At 43.0% G+C, this 24,366-nt stretch overlaps 2 protein-coding genes across 3 annotated transcripts in view; one reads left to right on the forward strand and one right to left on the reverse strand.

The window, feature by feature from the left end:
* Positions 1-4,747, reverse strand: part of gabrb1 (gamma-aminobutyric acid type A receptor subunit beta1) — a 52,753-nt gene extending 48,006 nt beyond the window's left edge. The window contains exon 1 of one of the 2 annotated variants that reach the window (XM_035419626.1): positions 4,681-4,747. The gene's annotated coding sequence lies outside the window, so the exon portion shown is untranslated. The remainder of the gene's footprint in view (positions 1-4,680) is intronic. The other variant, XM_035419625.1, reaches the window with a different exon arrangement.
* On the forward strand, positions 3,089-22,637 carry LOC118228253 (gamma-aminobutyric acid receptor subunit alpha-6-like). Its single transcript, XM_035419623.1, has 9 exons — positions 3,089-3,736; positions 3,972-4,090; positions 6,363-6,430; positions 7,691-7,911; positions 9,098-9,180; positions 11,413-11,556; positions 12,540-12,692; positions 17,292-17,551; positions 21,530-22,637. The coding sequence occupies exons 1-9, from the start codon at positions 3,651-3,653 to the stop codon at positions 22,082-22,084; spliced, it is 1,689 nt and encodes a 562-aa protein (XP_035275514.1). The 5' UTR covers positions 3,089-3,650; the 3' UTR covers positions 22,085-22,637.
* Positions 22,638-24,366: the final 1,729 nt, after the last annotated feature.

The raw sequence follows: 24,366 nt of genomic DNA on the forward strand, positions 1-24,366 counted from the left end.
AACGTTATGCAATATATTAATATTCTTGTTCTGCCATATTTTAGACCAAAAAGCATATTCTCCGCATGATGCTGTAGCGATACAATTCCAAAGCCACCCCCACACTGCCACCTAACATTCATATTCTTGAGAGCTCTCCAGATTTCAGATTCAAATTCACATGGAGATCAACTCCTACAAAATGCCCTGGAGAGATTCTTCTCCCCTACACCAGCCAGGGTTTCCCATCAACCCTTTCATGGGGGTCACAGGGGCAGCATCCCTCACCCACTCACTGGGTTCCACCAATCAGACTCAAGATCAGGGCAGTGTTCCTCTGTCACGACCAATCTGAACACTGTACTTAGCAAACGGCAAACGATGAACGGACTCAAAACTCACACTCCATGCAGGTGCACAGCGAACAGACAATGGCTTTAGCGACTTACAGTGAGGACACTCTTCACATGGATTTTGGTCATGCCAGGTGTAGCCACTGCTACACTGCAGTGCAGTGTAGTCTACGTACATGCATAGAGCTGCCACACCTCAACTGCTGCCAGTGCGTGATTGGACAAAACAAAATTCAAGTCTACTTGGCTCCGCCCACTCACTGCACTGAAAATAGTGATGTCTAAGTGTAAAGCGGAGCCTGAAAAAAGTGGCCATTTTTGGGATAAAATCAACATTTATCCTTAACTTTAATTAACAGTTAATGTTAATATAATATGTTTGTATTCACAAACACAGTCCGTCGATTACAGTAATAATTTAATACAAACTTTTTATTTGCTTTTCTATTTAGCAAACAGTTTGGGAATAAAAAAAAAACATACTGCTTGTATTCACATTAAGGACAAATGTTTTACATGTTTACATGTCAAAGTCAAATGTTGATTAAATACAGGACATAACACCATTTTTGATACACACCATTGCACACGGCACTTGCTGCAGTGTAAGTACATACTTATCATGATGGAAACACATCATATAAAAGTCTATTGTTTTTACTGTGAAATCAGCAATCATTTTAAGCTGCATATGCTTGGGAAGAACGCAGACTAGTTTATGGGGCTCTTTCCAAGATATTACTTGGAATTAAATGAACATGTGGCCTTACCTACAGTATGTTTTACAAATAAATGCAAGTGAAATGGATCATCGTCATAAACACAGTTTGGCAAGATGGCTTCCGGTGATCACAAAACTGGCTTAATTGTGTTTTGAAGAAATGACTACAATTACATTTAATTGTGAGCTAAAGTTCAGGACAAATGAATCCAGGCCATTGGCTTGAAATGGAGGCAATAACAGTACTTGCCTTAGTATCCAAACTGCTATTTGCATTTGATGGCTAAATCTTTATTGGAAAAAACAGCAGGGAAACAACCCACATTGTGCAGTCATGCTAAAATACTTTATTTCAGCGGAAGTTGAATTTTATTGCCACCAACACATTGCTGGACTCACTTGCATTGATTCTCAAGGGCACAATAAATGTCTATGTAGTTTATGCAATACCTCGTTGACACATCGCTGGACAGCTACTGTTAAAAGATTAATGAGGTCTGCTGGGAAAACAGTAGCGTTTAGAGATGTCTCTTGGAAAGTGTTTTAAATACAGGGTACAGTTCCGTTTTTAAGATCGATTGCTCTCCGGAAGTCACACTCGGAGGTTTTGGACATAAACATCAGCTCTTGAAAATTTAATCCAGAGGAATAGTTGTTGTTAATGGTCTTATGTGTTGGTACATTGGTTTTCAGTGTAGCAATGTCGTTAAATTTGTTTAATTTTATTTATATTAAGGGATAAATCAGGGCGGCGTGGTGGTGCAGTGGGTTGCACTGTTGCCTCACAGCAAGAGGGTCCTGGGTTGAATCCCAGCTAGGGCTTTTCTGTGTGGAGTTTGCATGTTCAGCTAGCAGCATAAAATATATAGAGGGTGGCACGACAGCGCCTCAGACCTGGCTGAGGCGGGAGGCTCACCTGCTGTCTTTGCAGAGCTTTGTCTCTCCTCAATAGGCACTCATGAAGTCGTCATGGAGACCAAGATGTGCATCTGCTTATGCATACAGCAACTTGACCCCCACCCCCCCCCCCCCCCCCATAAAAATTAGGATGTTTCATTTCAGCCGAGAGGCCAGGTCTACCACAGCCTGCTGGGAAATTGCGCAATGAACAGGTGAGATGTCCGGTCAGGTTATGGTCCAAGTCAATTTTCTCTTAGACCTTGAAGAACAGAACATGAATGCAAAAATTGAATGGGTGTGTGTATATGTGTGTGTGTGTGTGGGCTTTTCAGGAACATAATCAGGGAACAATGGACCCATGCCAGCAACTGGACTCTGAACTCATACACTTTCCCTGAACGGGAGACATGTCTTCCAGCACCGACTTTATACGGCAACATGTCCAGTGGTCATTCAACTCTAACAGAGTTCACAAGAGTCCAATGTGGACCACATGTAGCCTACATTGTAGGGGTTAATATAACACTGGGCACCTTACTACGGACCTTACTGACTTAATCCTATTGAATCATTTTACTGCGTATTCTACCGTAACAGTGCCCATCCATCCAGCTCGTGCATTAACCGTGCCGTGCCCTTCAGAGCTTTTAGGATTGCCTGACTATGGCATTTTAATGTGTTGCAGAAACGTATTAAAATAGCACTCGGCGTGTCACTGCCACTGTATTGCGCGCGTGCTACATTTATTCCAACTGCTTAGCCACTTGAAAAGATTCTAAAGCACCTCCAACAGTCCACTTTGCAATTCTCACAGGGCCAGGACCAGGTCTTAGGGAAATTCCCTCGTGCACATTATTTGCGCATGAAGACGCAAAACCAGGCTACATAGTATAATGTCCAGTGTTAATACAACTCTTAACAGATAATAATATTTGGTCCTCGTACTGTATTCATAGAGCGAGAACACGTAGCTTAGGCCACATACAGTTCGAGATTGAATTCATAATGTGTATAATTTCCTTTTCATCGTGAACTATGAGTGAAAATACTAAAAAAAAGGCAAGGCGAGAATTCCCAGCAAGAAAATGCGCATTACTTCCCAAAGAAGAATTTTCCTTTTGTAGGCTACTTGCATTATGAAATGTTGTTTGCAGAGGCGTTTAAATACTGCGTTTGAGACGCATCAATGCACTCCAAATAGCCAAAAAATGACCTTGGGCGGAAGGGAAACAAGTGGTTCCTGATAAACTTAACATCGCTTCAAACACCTGACAAGTCGTCCTGACAAGATTCGCCGTCGTGTCTATGATATTAATGGGTTTTCCCCGAGCAATATCGTCATGTTGTGCCCTTTTTTTCTTATCGCTGATAGTCCAAAAACCGGATTTACAGTACGACGGACCAAAGCCCAAATGAGAAATAAGATGAAGAAGAAGCATCCGGTGTCACCTCCGCTCTGTTAATTGATTCTAGCGGTAGCCAGCCGCGTAAAAACATTAGCCACCAACATAGTTACGGCGAGGGCACGTTCGTCTGGCGACTGCAAACACTGAGACAGACTAGCTTTTTACGGAAGAGGTTGCGGGAATTTCAGTCGGTTAATTTTCCCAACGCTGTCGATTCATTCGCGGTTGTAATCTGTCTCCGGCACAATACATTTGGAACATGTAAACACGTTTAAAGTATGGCATGCAAATATGGTTTCTGCCAAAAAGGAGATGGTGATTGCAATGTTCCCGAGTTGCATATCCACTCTCGTTTACTTTCTCTGCGTCGCCGCTTGGTAAGTACTCCCAGCCGCGGTAACATGATAAAATTGAGCCATATAATTTACCAGACCTTGTGATTTGCGCTTGAGTTAGCGGTTAAACAGCTGACGAATATACCGGCAACATTATTCGCATGGGTAGAGGAAAACGCAAGAACAGCATCGATTCTTGCGCAGTTAAGTTAATGAGACATACCATAACAGGTTATATTCGCAATGGTATAATGCGTTTTTCTGAACCATCTTTCAGTGTAAGGAGAATCTCTGGACAGATAAAAAAGGAAGAGAAAACATATCCTGAAAATTTCACACGAATTCTAGATCGGCTTCTGGATGGATATGACAACAGGCTGCGACCCGGATTTGGAGGTATGCACCTTTCAAACTGTTGAATTTTTACTGGACTAAGCTGTTCATTTGTCCACTTCATACCCGTGCGTCCGACTGTTGCATACGAGAGGAAGCGTAGATTTTAAATTAAATCGAATACATTAAGAAAAAGAGAGATTAGAAAAAAACAATTCCGTGAACAGCCAGCAGATTGCTACATATAAAGATTGAATTGGTTTATAGATGCATCATTGCTGATTTGATTTGGATCGACAGTTTTAAAGGTACTGAGCTACGTGAAGCTCGTTTTACAGTTTAGAGTGCTCTTTCATAGAAATAATAATTAGCCTATTGATTAGCGAGCTGAAAGTGCGGCTATGACTGATGCATTGGAATGTAAAACAAGTTTAGTTATGTAACGAGGGAAAAGGGTTGTTAATGCACAGTTTGAAAGGTAGGGTAATGAAGATGCTTTTACGCGTGTACAAAATCATTCACGAGATGCCATTAAAAGGCAGCATGCGTCGCGGACCTGTTTTTTTTTTTGTAGATACACGGTTGTCTTTCTGTTCCTCGAAAAAAATCCGTTATTTCTTAATATAACAGAAGGGCTCTGTAAAATAGCCTACCCGGCTATTCGGTCTCCTCCTACTCCCAAATCGATTATATCCCCACGCGCTTCTAATGTCATAACTACATCTATTTGTATCTGTGTGCGAACGAGATGTAGGCTATTCACAGGGAGTTTGACATTGATGATGAAGATGTTGATGATTGTTGTTGTTGTGTGCTGTTGATGCTGATAATAATAATAATAATAATAATAATAATAATAATAATAATAATAATAATAGTCTCTCCAATATACACACCCACAGTCTGAGTACTGTCCAGGCACTGGCATTTGTTTGGGCGTTTTGGTTAATAGTTGGCTGTCCCTCATTGATTTGACAATAAGACTTCTGTTTTCTTTGCAAAGTGTTGGTATAGACCTGTAATAACACCAGCTGGCCTACAGGGATCTCGTTGCAAATAAAGTTAATGCGATTTCGCGTGAGCTGGGCTGGGGCTGGTTGCAGCTAAGGCCTCAAAAGGGCGCGGGAAATGAACGCCTTCTCCGTTGTTCAGCTGTTGCATCTATTTAGGATGGCTGGAAGCTGAAAAAAACTTATACAAGATCCCTAGAATTTAATAGCTGACGTGGAGTGGTCACAATGAGTCAGAAGCGACCTTTGAATTAAAAACGCAGTTTAGTCAATGATATCATATAAGTATGGACACATGCAAATGAAGAATAGATTGTAATACTGAGGAGGAATTTCACTTCTTGAACCTGGATTTTCCAACTCTGTGTCTTACCATAGTGCACAAGTGAATTTTTATTAATTTTCCTGAATCTAAAATGTTTCTTACTTTCGTACCATTTTAGTACAATTTTCCTCTGGTGGTGGAGTTTCATCTTTGAAATGTGTCCCCTTGTACCTTTTTTTAGGCTATCATACTTTCTTAAGGATTTTATATGAGACCAGAGTAGCATGTAACCTCAGAGCACAAAATGTATGATTTTGTTGCTGCATCAGCACTGAAGAGAGAGTTAAGATGAGAAAGGTCTGCTATTTTTAGCACCTTTGTCCCATACATCACCTGCAGTTTGACTTGAGCGGGGCAGACCTGTGACAGGTTATAACAAGCCGCAGCAAATAGAATGGCGAATGATCTATAGGGAGTAGAGTTTGACTCCCGAGGGCCGTGCCTTAAAGTTCTTCTTCTGTTATTTCTTGTGGATGACGAGAGAAGATCAAGTGTAGTCAAAAACCACTTCTGTCGGTGTGTGTCTGTGTGTGTGTGTGTGTGTGTGTGTGTGTGTGTGTGTGTGTGCCACCCACGAGAGACTGGGAGTAGTGTGCCTTCACAGTCACGATGTGCACGCTTTATATTATTTATTTAGCTGTGCTGGTTGTAGGATGCTGAACTTGAAAGGAAGGCACTCGTCTATAGTGATGACATCATGGAGAGGGGGCGGAGCTTATTCTCAGAGCGATGTAGATTTAGCCTCTACTGAAGCCATGCAATGCGGTCTTGCTTTTGTCATAAATTACATAGAGTTTGTTCTAAACTTCAAGGTGAAGTAGACCCAAGGCAGGACGTTCAATCAATGAAGTTATTTTTTAACCAGATAACCAGATTGTATCATCATCTAGAACCTCTCTTAAGCATTTCTGTTCAACAGATTTCCCCTTTTGCAGTTGTTTGTGGTCTGTAAACTCAAAAATGCCTCCGCTCATTTGATTCAAATCTCTATTTTCACCAGGTCCAGTGACAGAAGTTAAAACTGATATTTACGTGACAAGCTTTGGTCCTGTTTCGGATGTCGAAATGGTGAGTGTGTTTGGAAGCAATTGTAATTTGCATTTTAATGAACAGAATCTAAAAGCTGTTGTTCGGATGGCCAAATTGGATTTCATTTTCAACAGTGAAATTGCTGTGGATGATGTTTGTGTAATGTATATTTTAATTAAATTTCCTTATAAATGAATTAAAACCGTGAATAAAAATATTGTTCTATCTGTATGAGTAAAAATCTGTGACAATATATTCAACTGTTTAATTTCCATTTTCAAAGTTTTTCATTTTGCACTTGTTTTGTGTTTATTCTTTATTATATTGCATATTTTATGGATAGACTAGATGTACATCATATTTGTGTTCTGTCCTCTAGAAGTTGTTAAATTCAGTGTTTAAAAGAGTCATGCATATATTTGTTTTCCCCACCCAATTCCCTAGAATAATTGGGAATAATTATTGGGGATAATTGGCCAGCTTAATTAAATGTATTTATTCATGTGGATGCATGTTTCCCATAATGCACTGGAGTGAAGGCATCAAGTGCTGTGATTTTTTCCCCATTTTCAAAGCTGGAAATGTGTCAAACAGGAGTAAATGGGCTAATTAACAAATTATGAGCATACGATAATGATTGGGCTAATTAGCAAATTAAGAGCATACACTAGAGTTCCAACTGGCAGGTGGTTGGCTCTAGAGGCAGAATCACCTACTGCACACTGAGAGAAAAAGAGTTTTACTGTCATACTGCAAACCTTTCTTGCAAATAATTCTATGTATGTATTTTTTTAATGCTGTAGACCTAAATCTCTAGAATTATTCAATGCTGGGGTAAAAGGTTTATATTGAATCAACATTCATCTTTAAATGTTTTTATAAAATTACGTTTTTTATTTTATTTTGGTGATTGCTGATCTCATCAAGCTGTGTTGGTCTAAGTACTGTAGATACAAACAAACACGCTGGGTCATGAGTCAAAGAAGAAATACTGAATCCAGGCCTTAATGCCTCATGGGGAACATTGCCACATCAACAAAAGGCCTTACCCAGCCAGCCAACTGCTCAAATGGCTTATATCATGCTGCTGCAACATTGAATTTATGTTAATTATGCAAATGATGTCCCCTTATGTTCATGTGTGATACAGACAATATTCATAACATATAGCTCATAGGGAAGCATGTTAATCACAGCAGATATATTAGAATGGTACCTGGACAGGTGCGCTACCTGGGCAGGTGAAGGGCAGGTGCATTTCATCATGTGTGGACTCCTGGCGTGTTGTCCCCCTTTCAGGAGTACACCATGGACGTCTTCTTCCGGCAGACCTGGGTGGACAGGAGGCTGCGGTACGAGGGCCCAATCGAGATCCTGCGGCTCAACAACCTGATGGTGACCAAGGTGTGGACCCCCGACACCTTCTTCAGGAACGGGAAGAAGTCGGTGGCGCACAACATGACCGCGCCCAACAAGCTGTTCCGCATCATGAAGAACGGCACCATCCTTTACACCATGAGGTACCTGCCAATCAACCAATCAACCAATCACACACACCACACGGCCAGTTAACCAATCAACTCTGCTTCGAGGTCTGCTTCGAAAGGCTGGTGTAGATACTTAGAAGGAATGCGGGTTGGTGGTTCTGTGGGAAAAGAAAACTAGTGATTGTTTTTTGATTGTATGGATATAGCTGTCTCCATTCAGCCTTGATTACTGTGTGAAACATTTTTCTTGGGTTTAATAATACTGTTTATAATGCTGAAAAATTATAAAATGCTGTAAGATGCATTTTTTATTATATTCCTTGATCAGGTAATATAATGATGACGACATAATGATAATTTATTTATGATAAACAAAACAGTCAGGAAATGTTTTGTTGTTAAGAAAATGTTAAGCAAAAACAGATTCTATAGGCTAACCAGATGATCGTTCTTCACATTGAAAGTTGTGTCTCTATTTATGAGGCTGAAGCATTCATAGTTTAAAGCATTTATATTATAACGTCAAGAACATAATATTTGTGAAGAGGCATGATCTGTTCTGTCCTTGGGCGCACCTCTGCATAAATATCCCTAAACGGCAATATAGCAGCAAAAAGCCCCGTTACCAACAATAGCCTAGAATACGGAGGAGAAGAGGCGGAAAGAGTAGAGATGACTCAGGGGTTGCGGGTTCGATTCCTGGGTAGGGCTCTGTTCTCGTTCCCTCGAGCTTAGTACTTAACTTGGATTGTGTTAGTGCATATACGGCTGTATAAATGGATCGTACGCGTTTAACTCAATGCCTGACAAGCAGCAGCGACCTCCTCAGATAACATTATCTCTCTTGCACAAACGCACACCCCCCCCAGGCGTACTACTGTGCGCCTGTGGATTTCGGGCTTTATACGCCGGCGAATATTTATCTGGCAGAGGTCGAGGAACGAGTTCACTGCAAAAATGACGTCCTCCGCCATTTTGAAAATGAAGAGGCCCCGCCTCCTGGGAGGCGGAAGCCCATTGGTCGATACACCTTTCCTCCATAATGCCTTGCAGTGACAGTAGAACAGTTTCTACTCTTTTGACAGAGGACAGCGAGGAAAGTTGCATTGTGTTAAGCGCTGCTTTGGTCCAGCTGAAAATGAACTGCAGACATTTTTTAACGCGTCCATTATGGCAGTGGGTAGACGCTCTGACCGGCTGTCTGTCTGTGTGCTGACAGGCTGACCATCAGTGCCGAGTGCCCAATGAGGCTGGTGGACTTCCCCATGGACGGACACGCCTGCCCCCTGAAGTTTGGAAGCTGTGAGTGGACGGAAACGCTTACTGCACCGTGTCTGCATGCGTGTGCCTGTGTGTGCATGCACGCGTGCGTTCACATGTGTATGTATATGCTTGTGTGTGCACGTATATGCTCACATGTTCACATATGTGCTCACGTGTGGTGATTAGTGTTCATGCATGTTGGAGGTAAGCGTACATGCCTGTTGGAGAGGTGGGGGTGAGTAGTTCAGTTCGGTCCAGGTCTTTCCCTGCTTGGTGTTTCTGCAGGACAGCCCAGCCAGATCAGTCTGTGATCCCATTGCATTTCAATGATTTTTTTCATGGTAAATACTAAAGTACTGATGTAAAAGTTTTGGTTTGGTGACTGGCTCTTTACAACCACCCAGGAGAGCACTGTGCCTGGCTTTTTAGCTCTCTGTGGTGGACTTTCCAATTTCCATATGGAAAAATACACCGAACCGACAAGGCGGGAGGGAGGGAGGTTGGGGGCGTGGTCCGGGACTTAATTTTTGGTGTGACGTTGACATTTCGCTCGGGTTAATGCGATCGCGTGCCAAAAAAGAAGAAAAAGAAACAGAAAAGGAAAAAAAAAACAGAAGAAGCGTGGAACAAAGAGGGGGGTTGCCGTCAGCGATAATAGCAGCGATGGCGGCGGTGGCGGACGTGGCGGGAGGGGAGGCCCGGGACGTCTCGTCCCGCGAGCTTATCGCGGTGGCGCAGCTGAGCGAAGCCCGATAGCATCGCGTCCAGGCGGAGGGGAAAAGAACCGCGGCGGCTCGTTCTCCTCGCCCGCCCCTCGCCTGCCTTTCATCCTGACATTGTGGGAGGGAGAGAGAGAGAGAGACTAGGGGCTCTTTTAAATTTCTTCCCCCCCCCCCCTCTCTGTAAGGGAGGGGTGGGGGGTGTATTTTGCAGGGTGCGCTCGCTGTGTCCAGCTAAATGCGTTCCCTCAGCCTCACGTTAGCCCAGACAGCACACTGAGCGCAGCTACAACTGGTTCGATGGAGCCGCTCTGTCTCGTTACCGTGTGTGCCCGATAGCCGCTACGTAGCGTGGAGGTAGTTTGCCCATGGGAAAGATGTTGGGGCTACCCCCTTATGGTTGTACACTTTGTTGTACGTCGCTCTGGATAAGAGCGTCTGCCAAATGCCTGTAATGTAATGTAATGTACCCCACTTCCTGCTCAGATTTGTGTCACTCCATTTGCCTGCATCATCTCTGAACACATCTATGACTTACCTGAAGTCCCTGGAGATATGTCTGTATTTCACACTGTAATCAGCAGACATGTTTATGGCTCACCTGCAGTTATGTGTGTATATATCACTGTGCAATCTCAGTAGAGTTCATATCTCACCTGCAGTGCGAACAGGTAAAACGTATTTTATGTGATTAATGTTACATTGGTCATTTGTTATTGATATACGAAAAGTGGTGATTTATCTCCACAAGTTTACTGAAACTTTGCCTACAAAGGGTAAAATATATATAAGGAATAAAAACTACATGTGAACATTTGAATGTTGAAATGTTACATGTTCAAAGAGCACATTGTGATTGTGGGGAAACTTGACAATCTATTAAATGTCTAACATTTATAATTCTGTCCGTAGTGAGTTACTGTTGTGACCACAGCAGAAAACCAGTACTTTACTGTTATAAGTAGAAAGGAAACTGGACACATGAGGTACAGTGTCACATTACAGTGTACTTACGTAGATTTCAGAGCCACTGTAAAGTGTAAACTGGTGCAGAGTGTTCTTTGAAAACCTGTTTGAGGTGCGCTTCTCCAGAGAGAGCGGTGGATGGAGTTGAACTTCACCTCTGTGGACTGGAGGACATAATGCAGGAGCACTGTGATCGCAGCAGGCAGACCGTGTTCCCGTCTCAGGACAAAGCAGCCGATCACCGCTCTTCGGTCCAGGGAGGAAAGAGGTTGAACGCTCCATTGTGTTCTCTCCTGACTGTGAAGCTCCTCAACTGGCCCATTAAACCGCTGCACTGCTGGATGTGTGCTTTCGAGTTTCTGGGGTTATTTCTGGAAGGATCTATTCCACCTGCAGGTCTTTTGCCATTGGAACACAGAAATACTGTCCGGGCTTTTTAAACCCCTGTGTCATCCTGGTTTAATTCTCCTCAGATTTAACACCTGTCTTCATTCTTCTCCTCTGATTAAACACCTGTGGCACCCTGTCCTCATTCTCCTCTTCATATTAAACACCTGTGCCATCCTGGTTTCATTCCTCTCCTCAGATGCATACCCAAAAACAGAGGTGATCTACACTTGGACCAAAGGACCCCAGAAGTCTGTGGAGGTGCCCACAGAGTCCTCCAGCCTGGTCCAGTACGACCTGATTGGCCAGACCGTCTCCAGTGAAACCGTGAAATCAATAACAGGTTCTCACCGCCGCCTGTCATCATGACCATGAATGAGCCTTTCGCGGTCTTCTGTTATCGATCCTGTCATAGCAGTTGAAGGCTTTGGTTTGGTCTGGAAGTAAATATTCTAGTGGTCCAGGGATGTAGGCATGGGCTAATTTATGTGTTCAGGTGCCAGCTGAAGTTACTTAGTTCCCACAATGGACCTGAATAAAATAGTACAGCGTTAATCAGTGTCTCTGACCTGGAGACACATTAGTGCTTAGGGGCTCCCAGAAGTGTGGTCACGAGGACATACCCCTAATTTCCCATGTCCTAGAACTTCTCCGACTTAGTTTAATACTGCACGTGTTGCCAGGCTAGTTGACTGTGATTGACAGGACAATTGATTATCCTATCAGCACAAATACAGGTTATCCCTCTCAGCCTCCCTTTGTCTAGGTACTGCTGAGCCTTACAAATGCACTTATGTACACTTTTCTGTGTACATAATCACGTATGATACAAGTGTGGGCCACGTTAATGTAAAAAATAAACATTTTTAGGAGTGAAAGGTAATGTGGTAAAAAATAGAGAATAGAGCACATTTTATACAATGAAAACAAAACATTTTGGGGTCTTTCAGTGAGATGAGGTATAGCATAGCGAGACATAGAGGATCACCTCTGGCTTTAATCCTTTTAAATTAAAATGTTTAATAATTAGGTTGAGCTGCAAGATTAAAGGGGAATTGCATATCCCATGCAGTGTGCATGCAACTAAGGTACTGCAGAAGTTGTGTGTCAGCCTAATTCATTTCCAAGCCCTATGAGGTAAAATGTCTACTTGAATTTTATTGCGTGTTTAATATATACTTTTTTTTATCTTGAAGTGCGGATTACACGGATCTGAAACGCACGCATAACATTTTATTCATGATACTTGCGTTTGCTATTTGCCGTTGCTTGCCTTTTTCGTGACTCGTTTTTACGGGCCTGAATTTTACTTTACTACCGTTACAGGCGAATACGTGGTGATGACCGTGTACTTCCACCTGCGCCGGAAAATGGGCTATTTCATGATCCAGACGTACATCCCCTGCATTATGACCGTCATCCTCTCCCAGGTGTCCTTCTGGATAAACAAGGAGTCTGTCCCTGCAAGAACCGTGTTTGGTAGGTCACATTTACAGCTACTAAAATTAAGTGTTTTATTTTAGTATGTAAATACATGTTCTTTCTTCATTTATTTAGTTCACCTTTATTTTAGCGAAGATAGCTTTGAGAGAATGTTATAATTTTGATAACGACATGACGAAAAGGTTATAATCATAACTGTTTAACCCACCATTTATTTAAGTACTATTGCATTTGATATGATTACATGGAAAGCTGCTTTGTTAAAGTTCTGTTTATGTCTTTATCTTTAGTGGCCAGATACAAATAAGCTTTATATTATGCATCTGACCAAATATCATCAAGATTCACGGGTGTCAATTCAGTAAAACAGGGCAGGCTTCATCTGCAGCATAAGATTAAATGTGTCTCTCAGTACTGCTGAGGTTAATAATAATTAACCTCAGAACTGCATTGGCTGGGTCACATAGACCTAGCTGTGCGATGAGACGCATCCGTTAGCGACTGAGTGCGCATGCATACAATCACGTTCATTTAGATGTGTGATAGTAGAAAATCCCGGCAAGGAGATTTTACCCCGCTGTTTTGAGATTTAACGGATCCATTTTTACGGATTTTACGCGCTGCGGTTCCGCCGTCGCCGGCGCACAAATGAGAGACGTTCCTCTCTGCTTAATCCCCGCGCCGCGGTCACGACCTGGAAGACGGTCACGCGGAGACACGGATTCGCTCCCGCGCCTGTCTGCCACCTCTCGTGCCCAGCCGGCGTGGTGGTTTTTTTTTCTCGTCGCGGTCTCAGCGCGCCTCTCTCATCCCATTACAGCTGTATTCTGAGGCACCGACGTCACGGCCTCAGGCTTGAATTTAAAGTCAGAGCTCTCTCTGCTGGAGAAACGGAATATGGCATCAGAAATGAGCATCCGAGATCTGCTGTGTGATGAATAAATTGCCTTTGTGTGACGCAGAGAACGGTTCCTCTCTGTCTCTCTGTGTGACCTTGTTTGTTCACAAAGCCAAAGTCGTTTTTGCATTGCTCTGTCATTACGAGAAGATTTATAATGTTTGTTTGGACTGACCAAAATAAATATATTTTTGTCAGCATGTGACAGTCACTTCCCTATCACTTGAAGTGAATTTGGATGCATGCGGGGGATGTTTCCAGCCCTAGTTATGTCTTGCTGTTTCTGGCTGCAAGCTGTGGAGTACTTAACACGGTGCCTGTGTTGTGGTTGTTTCTGGCACTGAACAGTAAGTCACGCTTTTGGCAGATTACTCGCCGTGGTGCTTGTGTTCCGGTTGTTTCTGGCTGTGAACAGTTAGTCACATGAGGGGCAGATCATTTGGGCTTTCTAAAGCCATTGTCAAGTCACAGTTAATAACTGTTCAGCCATTGATGGAGTCACAGTGCAGACAGATGGACCATCGTTAGAGTTACAGTGAAAGACAGAATCATGCGTATCTGACGGGTGTAAGAGCAGCTGGGCTGATGAATTTGCTTTTGCAGGGTTATTTGTGGGCCTGAAAAGGCCTGCTCAACCCAGCCACAGTGAGGGAAACAGACCGGAGAATTCAATTAAACAACCCAACTGCTATTAAAGAAGTTAAAATTCACTATCATCCAACGCAGCCGTTTTTGTGTGATTATTTTACGGTTTGTGAATTAGCTACAGTATGAGAGGCTACAGTGTCTGGATAACTGCACTGGGTAAAACCTGGAACCGAACTTGGAACACGGACTGAAGTAAAAAGAGCTTTTCCGGGTTTTACTCAGTGCAGTTATCCAGCTAACTCAGGAATTCTGCTTCATGAAATACCCCACTGGATTCCCTACAGAAGGAGCTATCCACTGGGATAAATGCCCTAAATGCCCTAAAGGGGGCGCACTTCCAGGCCCTTAAACACACGATAGAGCCCTTTGTTGTTCAGCTCATAATGAAAACTCTGGTAGCAAGGTCATCACCTCTGAAAATAAATAAGTCTTTTGTGGAAACCAGCCAGGTCTGTGGGTTACAGGCACTGTTCTGGGCCAGGGAAGTGTATTTCACCTTTTATAGAGTATTTCACCTTTTATAGAGGAAGACGGGCCTGTAACCGAGGAGACGGGCCCGTAACTGTCAAGAACAAAATGTCGGAAGATAAAAAAGCAAACAGCACCCAATCGCAAATCTCTAGCTCACCTGCCGTTATGATTGGGGATGGCAAGGTTTCAAAAATATACTGGCTTTTTTTTTTTCTTTTCCCCCAGAAAGAAATATCGCCCGCGTGATATTTCGAAAACTATAATTTACATTTTATAGGCTTTTTAAGGCTCTCTCGGGCAGCTGAAACGAAGGCCAGGGATCGCAGTTTTAAAGGTTAATTTGTTACTCTGACTCTCGCCGCCGCGCTCATTCAGATTTTCAACATCGTCGCTCCGCCTCTGTCACCTTGCCTGGAGATCCATTCGGGAGCAGCGTCTGTCGCGTCGCGACGCATCTTTGATTTAGGGGGCAGTGTCTCCGTAATGCTGTCTCGGAGGAGCATTAAGCCATGTTTCTCCCTCGCATCCTCGCTCGTGAAATATACCTGCGGATGATTCATGTCGGGTTCTCTTTCGTGGGCAGAGTCCTTGGCGCTTAAAAGGTATTGATTCAGTCGTGACAGATATAATGTTGTGTATTTTCAAAACCTGTTTTTCGTTTTTCCCCCATGCGAGGCCCTCAGGGGAACGATGCAAGCGTATTTCTGGAAGCGGGGCTCTATTGATTTTATAAAGAGAAGCGGCCCACAAGGATAATTAATGCAGCGTGGTTATAGCGTAGATTCTCTATGGTAACCGTGTAGCTATTTCAGCCCTTCTGATGCGCTAGGACAGACGTTACTAACCTTTATATTACTGAAAGGTTACAGGGACTGGGGGAGGGGGGAGGGGGGGTACAAGAGCAGAGAGACTATCGCACAAGAGGTGGAAAATGGTGATTTAGTAACAAAATAAACACAAGGACAAAATTATCTCAGGAACAAAAATGAACACAGGTAACACAAGAACCTACACACTGCTGGAACTAACTGTCATGTGCAAACTGACGCCAAACTGACGGTCCACCCAACTAGGCATGCAACTCCAAAACTGAGCAACAAACGGGGGAACTGTGGCAACTTAGATACACAGACAACAAGCCACAGGTGCAAACAATGATTAATACATGATTCAATAGTAGGAGCAGGGAAAATACAAAAAAAACATATCTGTCCTTTGCTGCCCTCTTGTGGCGAGCAGGAAGCATGACACAGTTCAGATGAATTTTGCAGTCAGCTGCCGGTTTAAGCTGGTGAGTTGGCCATAATAAAATGCTCCAGTGAATCTGATTAAGAGCTGAATAACGGTGAGAATGAGAAGGGCCTGTGGCTCTACAGCCATGCTTCCCAGCCACCAGTCCATGACTGCCGGTCCCCAGCAATTACCGTTAGTCAATGAAGTGCATGATGTTGCTGACCTGACTGTGTGTGGCGATGCCGGTGACTTTGAGACTCAGATTTGCTGGTCGACGGGCTGAAAAAGTCTGGGAACCTCTGCTCTACAGGACTGAGGTTGGAGACCTGGCACTAGGAGGACTAAGTTCTGATGGGGATAGCTTCTAGTGCTGTGTAGCATGATGTAAATCTATGACTTGCTCTGTGGTTCTAGGTTGGTGTTAAGTTAATCAAGTAAAGTGCACTTTCGTAAGTTGCTGTAGCTAAAAGAATCTGCCAAATGACCAAACTGTAAATTAAAAAAGAAAATTTCAAACTTACATTCTGTTTTTTAATGATGCTGCACATGGACTCACTGGACTGGAAATGTTGCTGAAATAATTAATAGGCATGAACTTATGTTCTCTTGCATTGTGCGGGATCTCTGGATAAGAACTTTTGCTTAATGAATGTGACTTCAACTTCTAGATATTAATTATGAGCTGTGCCCAAGGACAGCATATCCATTTTATTGGGGGGGAGGGGGGCTTATGAAAAGCCTCCAGGTCATTTATTTATGAAGCGACTCAAAGTCTGTGAACTTTTTCATCTTTCTTGGTTCCCCTGGAAACCAACACATCCCTAATTTGACAGTTCTGCTGGGACCCAGAGCACTGAACTGAACCACTAATGAAACACTTTGAAACAGTGGCTACTGTGAGAAGATTAGTATAAGACCAGCAGCCTGTTGTTAAAAAATACTATTCTTTTAATTTTCAGATGCAAATATAATCTGATTGCACATTTCCTTCAAAGTTGATCATAGTTTCCTGTAATATTTTTGGGCATTTGTTTGCGTCACACTAGGCGCGGGTGTCCTGGCTAAGACAGCGTAGGTACATAGGTGTGAACACAAAGGAAATACTAGCACTGAAAGCTGGAACATTTGGCTGTTAGAGAATTGAATTTCGCAAGTATTTTCGGCATATTCCAATGACAGATTGCATTGTAAATAAAAGCCGGCTTTACAAATTTATAAGAAGAAGGTACTTTAAAAAGGATAACAATATAATTATATATTATGCAAGTATAAATGCAACTATTCCTTGTCAAACAGTACACTACTCAACAGCATAGAACGGTATGGTATGATATAAAAACGGAGACCTCTCTGTCTCTCTCTACCCCCCTCTCTCTCTCTCTCAGGGATCACCACCGTGTTGACCATGACCACCCTGAGCATCAGCGCCCGCCACTCCCTGCCAAAGGTCTCCTACGCCACCGCCATGGACTGGTTCATCGCCGTCTGCTTCGCTTTCGTCTTCTCCGCCCTCATCGAGTTCGCCGCCGTCAACTACTTCACCAACGCCCAGGCCGAGCGCGCCCGGAGGAAGCAGCTCAAGGGCCCCCCGGCCCCCAAGGCCACACCCGTGACAAAGGTCAGCGACCCGGAAGAAGTACTCCAGGTGAGCCTCCCGCCTCGTACTGCTCAGTGCACCAGCGGAGCTCACACACACTGCTGACTGAATCCCTGCAGACTGAATCCCTGCAGACTGAATCTCTGCAGACTGAATCTCTGCGGACTGAATCCCTGCTGACTGAATCTCAATCCCTCCTAACCAATGCCGCAGCCAACCAAACACCTGCCTGTGGAGCAAAATAGAGGCAAAATAAAATCAACATGGCACAGACACGGTCATTTCTCCGATGGAAAAATTAAGAATGAATCACGTCATTTCATTAAAATACCAGATGGCACTGAGAACTATTGAGAATTGCAAAAGAACAGTTTAGGAACCCGATCAGTACAAGATTGGCGTCAAATGTACTCTTCGGTTTTTTAAAGTGTCTGAAAAAGAAGAGCGCCTCTCTTTCAGGGGCTACATCCATGTTCTACGGTGTCCTGGAAACATGAAAGCGTTGGGGAACCTGGCGTGTTATTGCGCTGCTATATTCATATCTGGAGAAATATAAAAGCGATTGAAACGCTGGCCTGTATTACAGCGCCGTATAATATAATATACTCCCTTGTTTTGTGGCTCCTCTGTGGCCTGCTAACGCATAAAATTCATGTTTTATTACTCAGATTAAGCAAGAATGATATTTTAGAACATTAGTCGCAAATGCTGAGGGACATTTGCGGAGATGTATAACTTAAAGTGCCTTTTTTCAGGCCGCGACGGCAACGGCTCGCTGGAGATTCCAGCCTTATTATCCCGGCCCCAGCTCCAAAAGCCCTATAAACAAACCCCACCGTGTCCCTCTCTGCAGGATGTGCTGTCTGGTTAAAGCCTGACTGCCAGTTAAGGCCGTATTCAAGGGTACAAACATGCCCAGGGCTCCCAATAATGGCACCGCACTGCACCGCAGCTGCATTTGAGGGTCACGTGTGCTCAATCAGCCAATCACAAGCGGCCAGTTAACTTTCTCTGTCTGTGTTGGAGGGACTTGTGTGAGAGCATGTAGTCCCTCCCAGCGTTACCCAGCAGCCACTGCTCTGAGGCAAATCCTGTTATTGTGAGCGCAGGACATTACCCAGCAGCCTTTGCTCTGCAGCAGCGTGCGAGATGTGTCCTCCCTACCCTTCCCCGTGGTGGCTGACGATCGGACGTGAATGTGCAGCCAAGGTCGTTCAACCCTCACAGCCAGAGGACCACATTACACAAGTGGAGAACTTATATTTATTGGGCTGTATGAGATATTACTGTAAAACTATTCATTATCAGCACAGGAATGCTCTGTTTTGTGTCGCAAAACCTTTGAACATCCTTTGCTTTATTGAAAAACCTTTCAACATCCTTTGCTTTATAGCAAAAACCTTTCAACATCCTTTGCTTTATAGCAAAACCTTTCAACATCCTTTGCTTTATAGCAAAACCTTTCAACATCCTTTGAAATGAACCTTTTAAAAGTGTTAAAACTAACATAGCTCTGTACAACACTATGCTATGATAAGTGACTTGAGAACTATAAAGCTCGATATCTCAACACTTCTGTCTGCAGCTGGTCCCTTATAATTCCATGCTCTCAAAATGTTAAAATTGGGGAAACTTAATATGTATGAACTATTGGACCTTGGTATTGAAGTGCTTGGTCTAGTATGACCTCTCGTTTTGTGAAAGGGGGGCTGGCTGTTCTTAGCATCATTTCGACCCAGCAGATGTTTAAAGTTGAGCTGGTTGTCAGAGGTTGTTTTCTAATGGGCTGGCTTATGGGGGGTGGGGGTCAGTCCTTTGGCCAAAACCTTGCAGGACACATATTCCGATGACCCTAATCCATCAAACAGGGGGGTTACAGACCACCGCATTTGCTGGACGGCTTCCAGAGTTCTCAGCTGTTCCGGAAAGAGCTGCTGCGGGTGTGACTGTGGATGAGGGAGAAGTGAAAGTGCTCGTCTCCGCGGAAATGTCACGGCAACGGTCCGTTCAATTTGTAACTGTCGCAGCGAGGGCCTTCGAACAGCGGTCGCCTGTTAATAAATGGCCGGACCCCTGTCATTGGCTCCCGGAAGCCTTGCGTTAGCAGTTCTGATGGTGCCGCTACAGTAAATCACTGTAAACGTGGCTGTGTTAATGTGTGCTCACCCCTATTACTCTATTAGGATCAACAGTAAATGTATCACACAGTCCAGTTCCTTCCCTCTATCATTACTGATTATGCAAAATGAAAATGATGTCTTTGCACAACATGTACATTTAACAGTACACACCCTCTGATAAATTCTTGCTGATGGTAAAGGTTTTTCAGTTCAGATAAGTTGCATGATACTTCAATACAATGTCCTTGTATCAGCCACTGGCATAGCTTATTGATAGCGTGTCCGTTATTATCGAAACATATCAGCAAAACGTCCACTGACCAATACAAAGTATCCTCAAGTGTTTGTCTGATTGTTCAAATGACTCTTTAAATGACTCTGTGGGTATTCACTGCAAGCATCATTTGAGCTGATTATAAGGTTACCCTGGCCTTGCCAAGAGCATCGCCGTTGGATTCTAATGTTATGGCACATGGCAAAATGAATCTATTCATAGAACAAATCCTTAACCCTTGCTTAAGGCAAATTGCATATGTAGTCCATGAATATTAAAACTTTAGATCTTCATTTTGTAAATAATATGTAAAACCCTTTGGGGAACCTTAGCCGTTCATTTAAGATGTCCCTTGTATAAAACATACATGAGTTGTGCTATATTAGTTGTGCATTTAATTACAAAGTAAAATGACACTTTTTATTTATATATGCAGTATAGTCAAAGTGGTAATGAAAATATATCACATACTTGTAAGTATAGCCAGTACATAACAATACAGTACAGTTACCAATAGTTATGCTTAATAATGTAGCAATAACTGCAGTATACAGTACTTACATAAATAGGCCAGTTTATCCACAGAAGCTGGTTATAAGAAATATATTTGTATAATATGTATGATATAAACCCCCATACCAGCTGTGTTCATTGTGACCATTTGTGAAGTTTTTGTAATTTGTTCTCCCTTTTCTCTGTCTTAGAAACACATTTAAGAGTGAGTAACCATGAACAAGATTGTCTTTAAGTATGTATATTGCATCTATTAATATGAATACTGGCTGTATAATAGCATTTTACCAACAATAATCTTGCTTTTAAGGCCCCCAATGCAAAATCTGAAATTTGTTTTTTTGAAATGATTCCTTTTTTTTTTTTTAAATTAATGTTAAAAAAGATTTTTTTGTTTGTGTGGGGACTATACTGGATGTACATTCTCAGAACAACTGTGTATTTTTTGACACATTTTCTGTCTAATATACACTTATTTTATTATTATTTTATTTATTTTTTTTAACAAATTTAATATTTTCTAGGATTTTATTTTCTTATGAAATCCTCCGTGCCTGTTAGATGATAGCGTATGAAATGTTCAGTGGACACATCCAGGTTTTGCCCTCTCAAAGGGGGAACTCTGTGAAGTACAAATGTAATTAATCCGAGGCCTCGAGGGAAGTTAAAATGGATGGTGCTGGCGCGTGCGATAGTACCATCCTGATAAAATATGAACCACCTTCCCAGCTACAGAAACCGCATTCGCTTTAAAACCAGAACCCAAGAGGCCAAAGCTGTGCTAGCTCAACTTCAAAAATGACACAGAGGGTTGTGTTTAGTGCTGTCTAAATGTAACGCCTGGATTTAGGAGAAAGTTAAATATTCGAGACGTGTTTAAAACATTTTCCTCCTGGAAATATACACAATATAATTTAGTGGAAATTATTCCCATTCTGCCACACAGGAATAAAACGATCACTCCTACAAAACTAACATGCCATGTTAAAAGGTGTAGGTGTCAGAAACGTAATTATGATGTGTATGGGCAGGGATTATTTGCCTATTTGGCTGTGTGGGGCTCAGTGTGCGTTCATTAAAGGTGAAGTGGTTGATTCCTCTCTCTCTCTCTCTCTGCAGTGTCCGGACACCAACGGCAGCCTTCGCAAACGCGTGAACTACTCTCCCCTGACGGACCCTCGCGCCAGTCAACGGACCGACCCGGCGGGCGGCAGCAAGGCCGGACGGAACCGGCAGTCCCTGGTGGGCCACGCCCCCTCCGTCACCATGGGAACGGCGGCGGCCGCGGCGGAGGCGGCGACGGCGTCCGCCGCCCTGGCCCACTCCAGCCCGAACCCGTTCAGCCGGGTCGGCGCGGTCCACGTGCTGGCCTCCGTGAACACGCCCCCTGCTCCGCCCCCCTCCTCTCCGCTGTTGCCCGGGCAACCGCCGTCAAATTTGCACGCTGGCCCCTCCCCCTCCCTCCAGCACACGCCGCGGCCGGAGCCCACGCAGGTGGGCGGGGCCAAAGCCGACCCGGCCACGCCCGCACCGCCCGCCTCCTCCGGCTCGAGCGGGACCAGCAAAATCGACAAATACGCTCGCATTCTTTTCCCAGTGTCCTTTGGGGTTTTTAACATGGTCTACTGGGTGGTTTATCTGTCAAAGGACACCATGGAGCCTCAAGATGGTTGACTCTTCTTCACCCTGAATTTCTAAAAAAAACAAATCAACACAGAAAGGCAACCGTCGAAACAGTCTCAAGCACTGAACACACTCTAGACTGAGATTTAGGAGATTTGACAGAAGCCCTGTTATTGGATCTGAGAAACAAACAAACACACACACACACACACACACACACACACAACAGTTCATTAACAAATGAAATGGTTATTATCTCAGTGACAATGTGTGGAAATGACTCCTTCAGGATACAGCAGTCCCTGAGAAACAAGCATGTAATGGGAATAAGAGAAACTTACTACATTCCAGATGTGTAATTGTTATTAATTACAGTAACCTCTGTGTTTTAATGGATGTATTTGGGTGTACGTCAAAAATGGCCATTTGTATTCCAGCAATATCATTTTTGGGTGGAAGGGTTTCAATGTGGAAAAACTACATCAAAACTGGTGTAATATCAACTTGACTTACAGACAGATGAGTTCATTTTATCTATGGTTTTGTAGAATGAATATATTATCTCCATAAGTGGAACATAAAATAAATACGGTTTCAGTGTACAGTCCTGTTGGAACATGTGCTGAATTTATATATGTTTGCTGGTTGTTAAAGCTGGAGCATAACACACACACACACACACACATGTTCATATTGCTATACTTGTGAGGACTTCCCATTGACTTCATTCCGTAACCTCTAACCCTAACCCTAACCCTAGCCCTAACCCCAATCACTACATGCCTAACCTTAACCCAAACCTTAACCTAATTGTAACCCTAACCCTAACCCTAAGTCCTAACCCTAAAACAGCCTCTTGAACTTGTGGGGACCAGCAAAAGGTCCCCACCTTGCATAATTTTCCTGGCCTTGTCACTCTCTCAGACCCCAGAATGCACAGAAAGGTCAGGTAAGGAGTGCCAATCAGTGATTATCACTGTTTTGGGTGGGCGGAGTTATGAGAACCCCGGGGATAGAAGCAGTGGAATAATCTGGAAGGTATTTAAGAATACGGATCAGTACAGTCCATTGCCATACAGAATTAATAATAGTGTTGTTCTGTGAAATACAATGAGCATATCAACACATCTTGAAAAATGAGGCCCTGCACATTAACTTGGAGTAGTGAAAGAAAAAGATTTTTTTTAAAAAAACATTTTCCAAATGGTTTTATTCACTGCAATGTTGCGAGGTTGCTGGACTGGTTTAAAGTGATGAAACTGACGGGGTTCCCAGAGATCCAACCAGAAATCAATAACATGTTCTCGGTCTATGCCAGCTGGGGGCAAAGTTCATCTGTGTTATTGATAGAGTCAGCACCTGCTCCACACCCTCCCATGCCCTCTGATACAAAGAAAAAAATAAATAAAAAGTATTCCCTTTTGAAAAATGCGAAAACATCACGTGCAAGGGGGCCGTTTCTGTTAAAGCTTAATTAGCTTAATTAGGATCCCTCGACAAAAAAAAAAATAATAATCACCCTCATCAGTCATGATTTCAGTTGACAGGTGCAAAAGGATAATTACCGTTTTACACACGGGACTTCTTAATTTCGCCTTGAGCAGGCGTCACGTCAAGTGCTTGACATGATGGCTGTATATTCTGGAACATTTAGACACATTAAAATTTCCACAAAGCAAGAATTATTCAGTGCACCTATTATGCAAATCGAGTCAATGAAATAGCCATGATTGCCATGCCTGAAATAGACCTTTATTAATCACGCGTTTCTACGAAGATTATTTAATGTGTTGATCAGTTTATGCGATTGCTTTATTCATGTCTATATATTATCAGATGAGAAGTTACAGAAATGTTTTCTAAAGCACGTTTTATTTTTATTTTTTTAACAGCTGCGACAACAATTTCTGGTCCCGCTGCAGATTTGTCATTAACTATAAGTGCTAAAGTAAGGATAGAGATCCAGATTCATCGATGATGCTACAGAATTAATGTATTGAGCTTTATGTCACAGGTCACAATTAATGTGATCAGTAAGGATAAAATACTGTGCTGACAGAATAATATATACTCTGTTGCATTTTAAAACACTGAATATTTTACTGTGGCCTGTAAAAAAAATGGTTCAGTTTACAAAACTAAAATAAATTAAGAGTTCCATCCACACCCGTGTCCGTGACACAATCTTCAAAGTAGGGGAAACTTTCAGAGCTAGAGTTTCATCAATATTTCATCATGCCCCTGTCTGGCGTTATAATTGTAATTATAATGGAGTTATTGTTCATCTTCTGCTCTGGAATGTTTTCACAGGGGACACTAGCGCGGGGATTGTT

Source organism: Anguilla anguilla, chromosome 5 (assembly GCF_013347855.1).
Source record: "Anguilla anguilla isolate fAngAng1 chromosome 5, fAngAng1.pri, whole genome shotgun sequence".
Taxonomy (NCBI): Eukaryota; Metazoa; Chordata; class Actinopteri; order Anguilliformes; family Anguillidae; genus Anguilla; species Anguilla anguilla.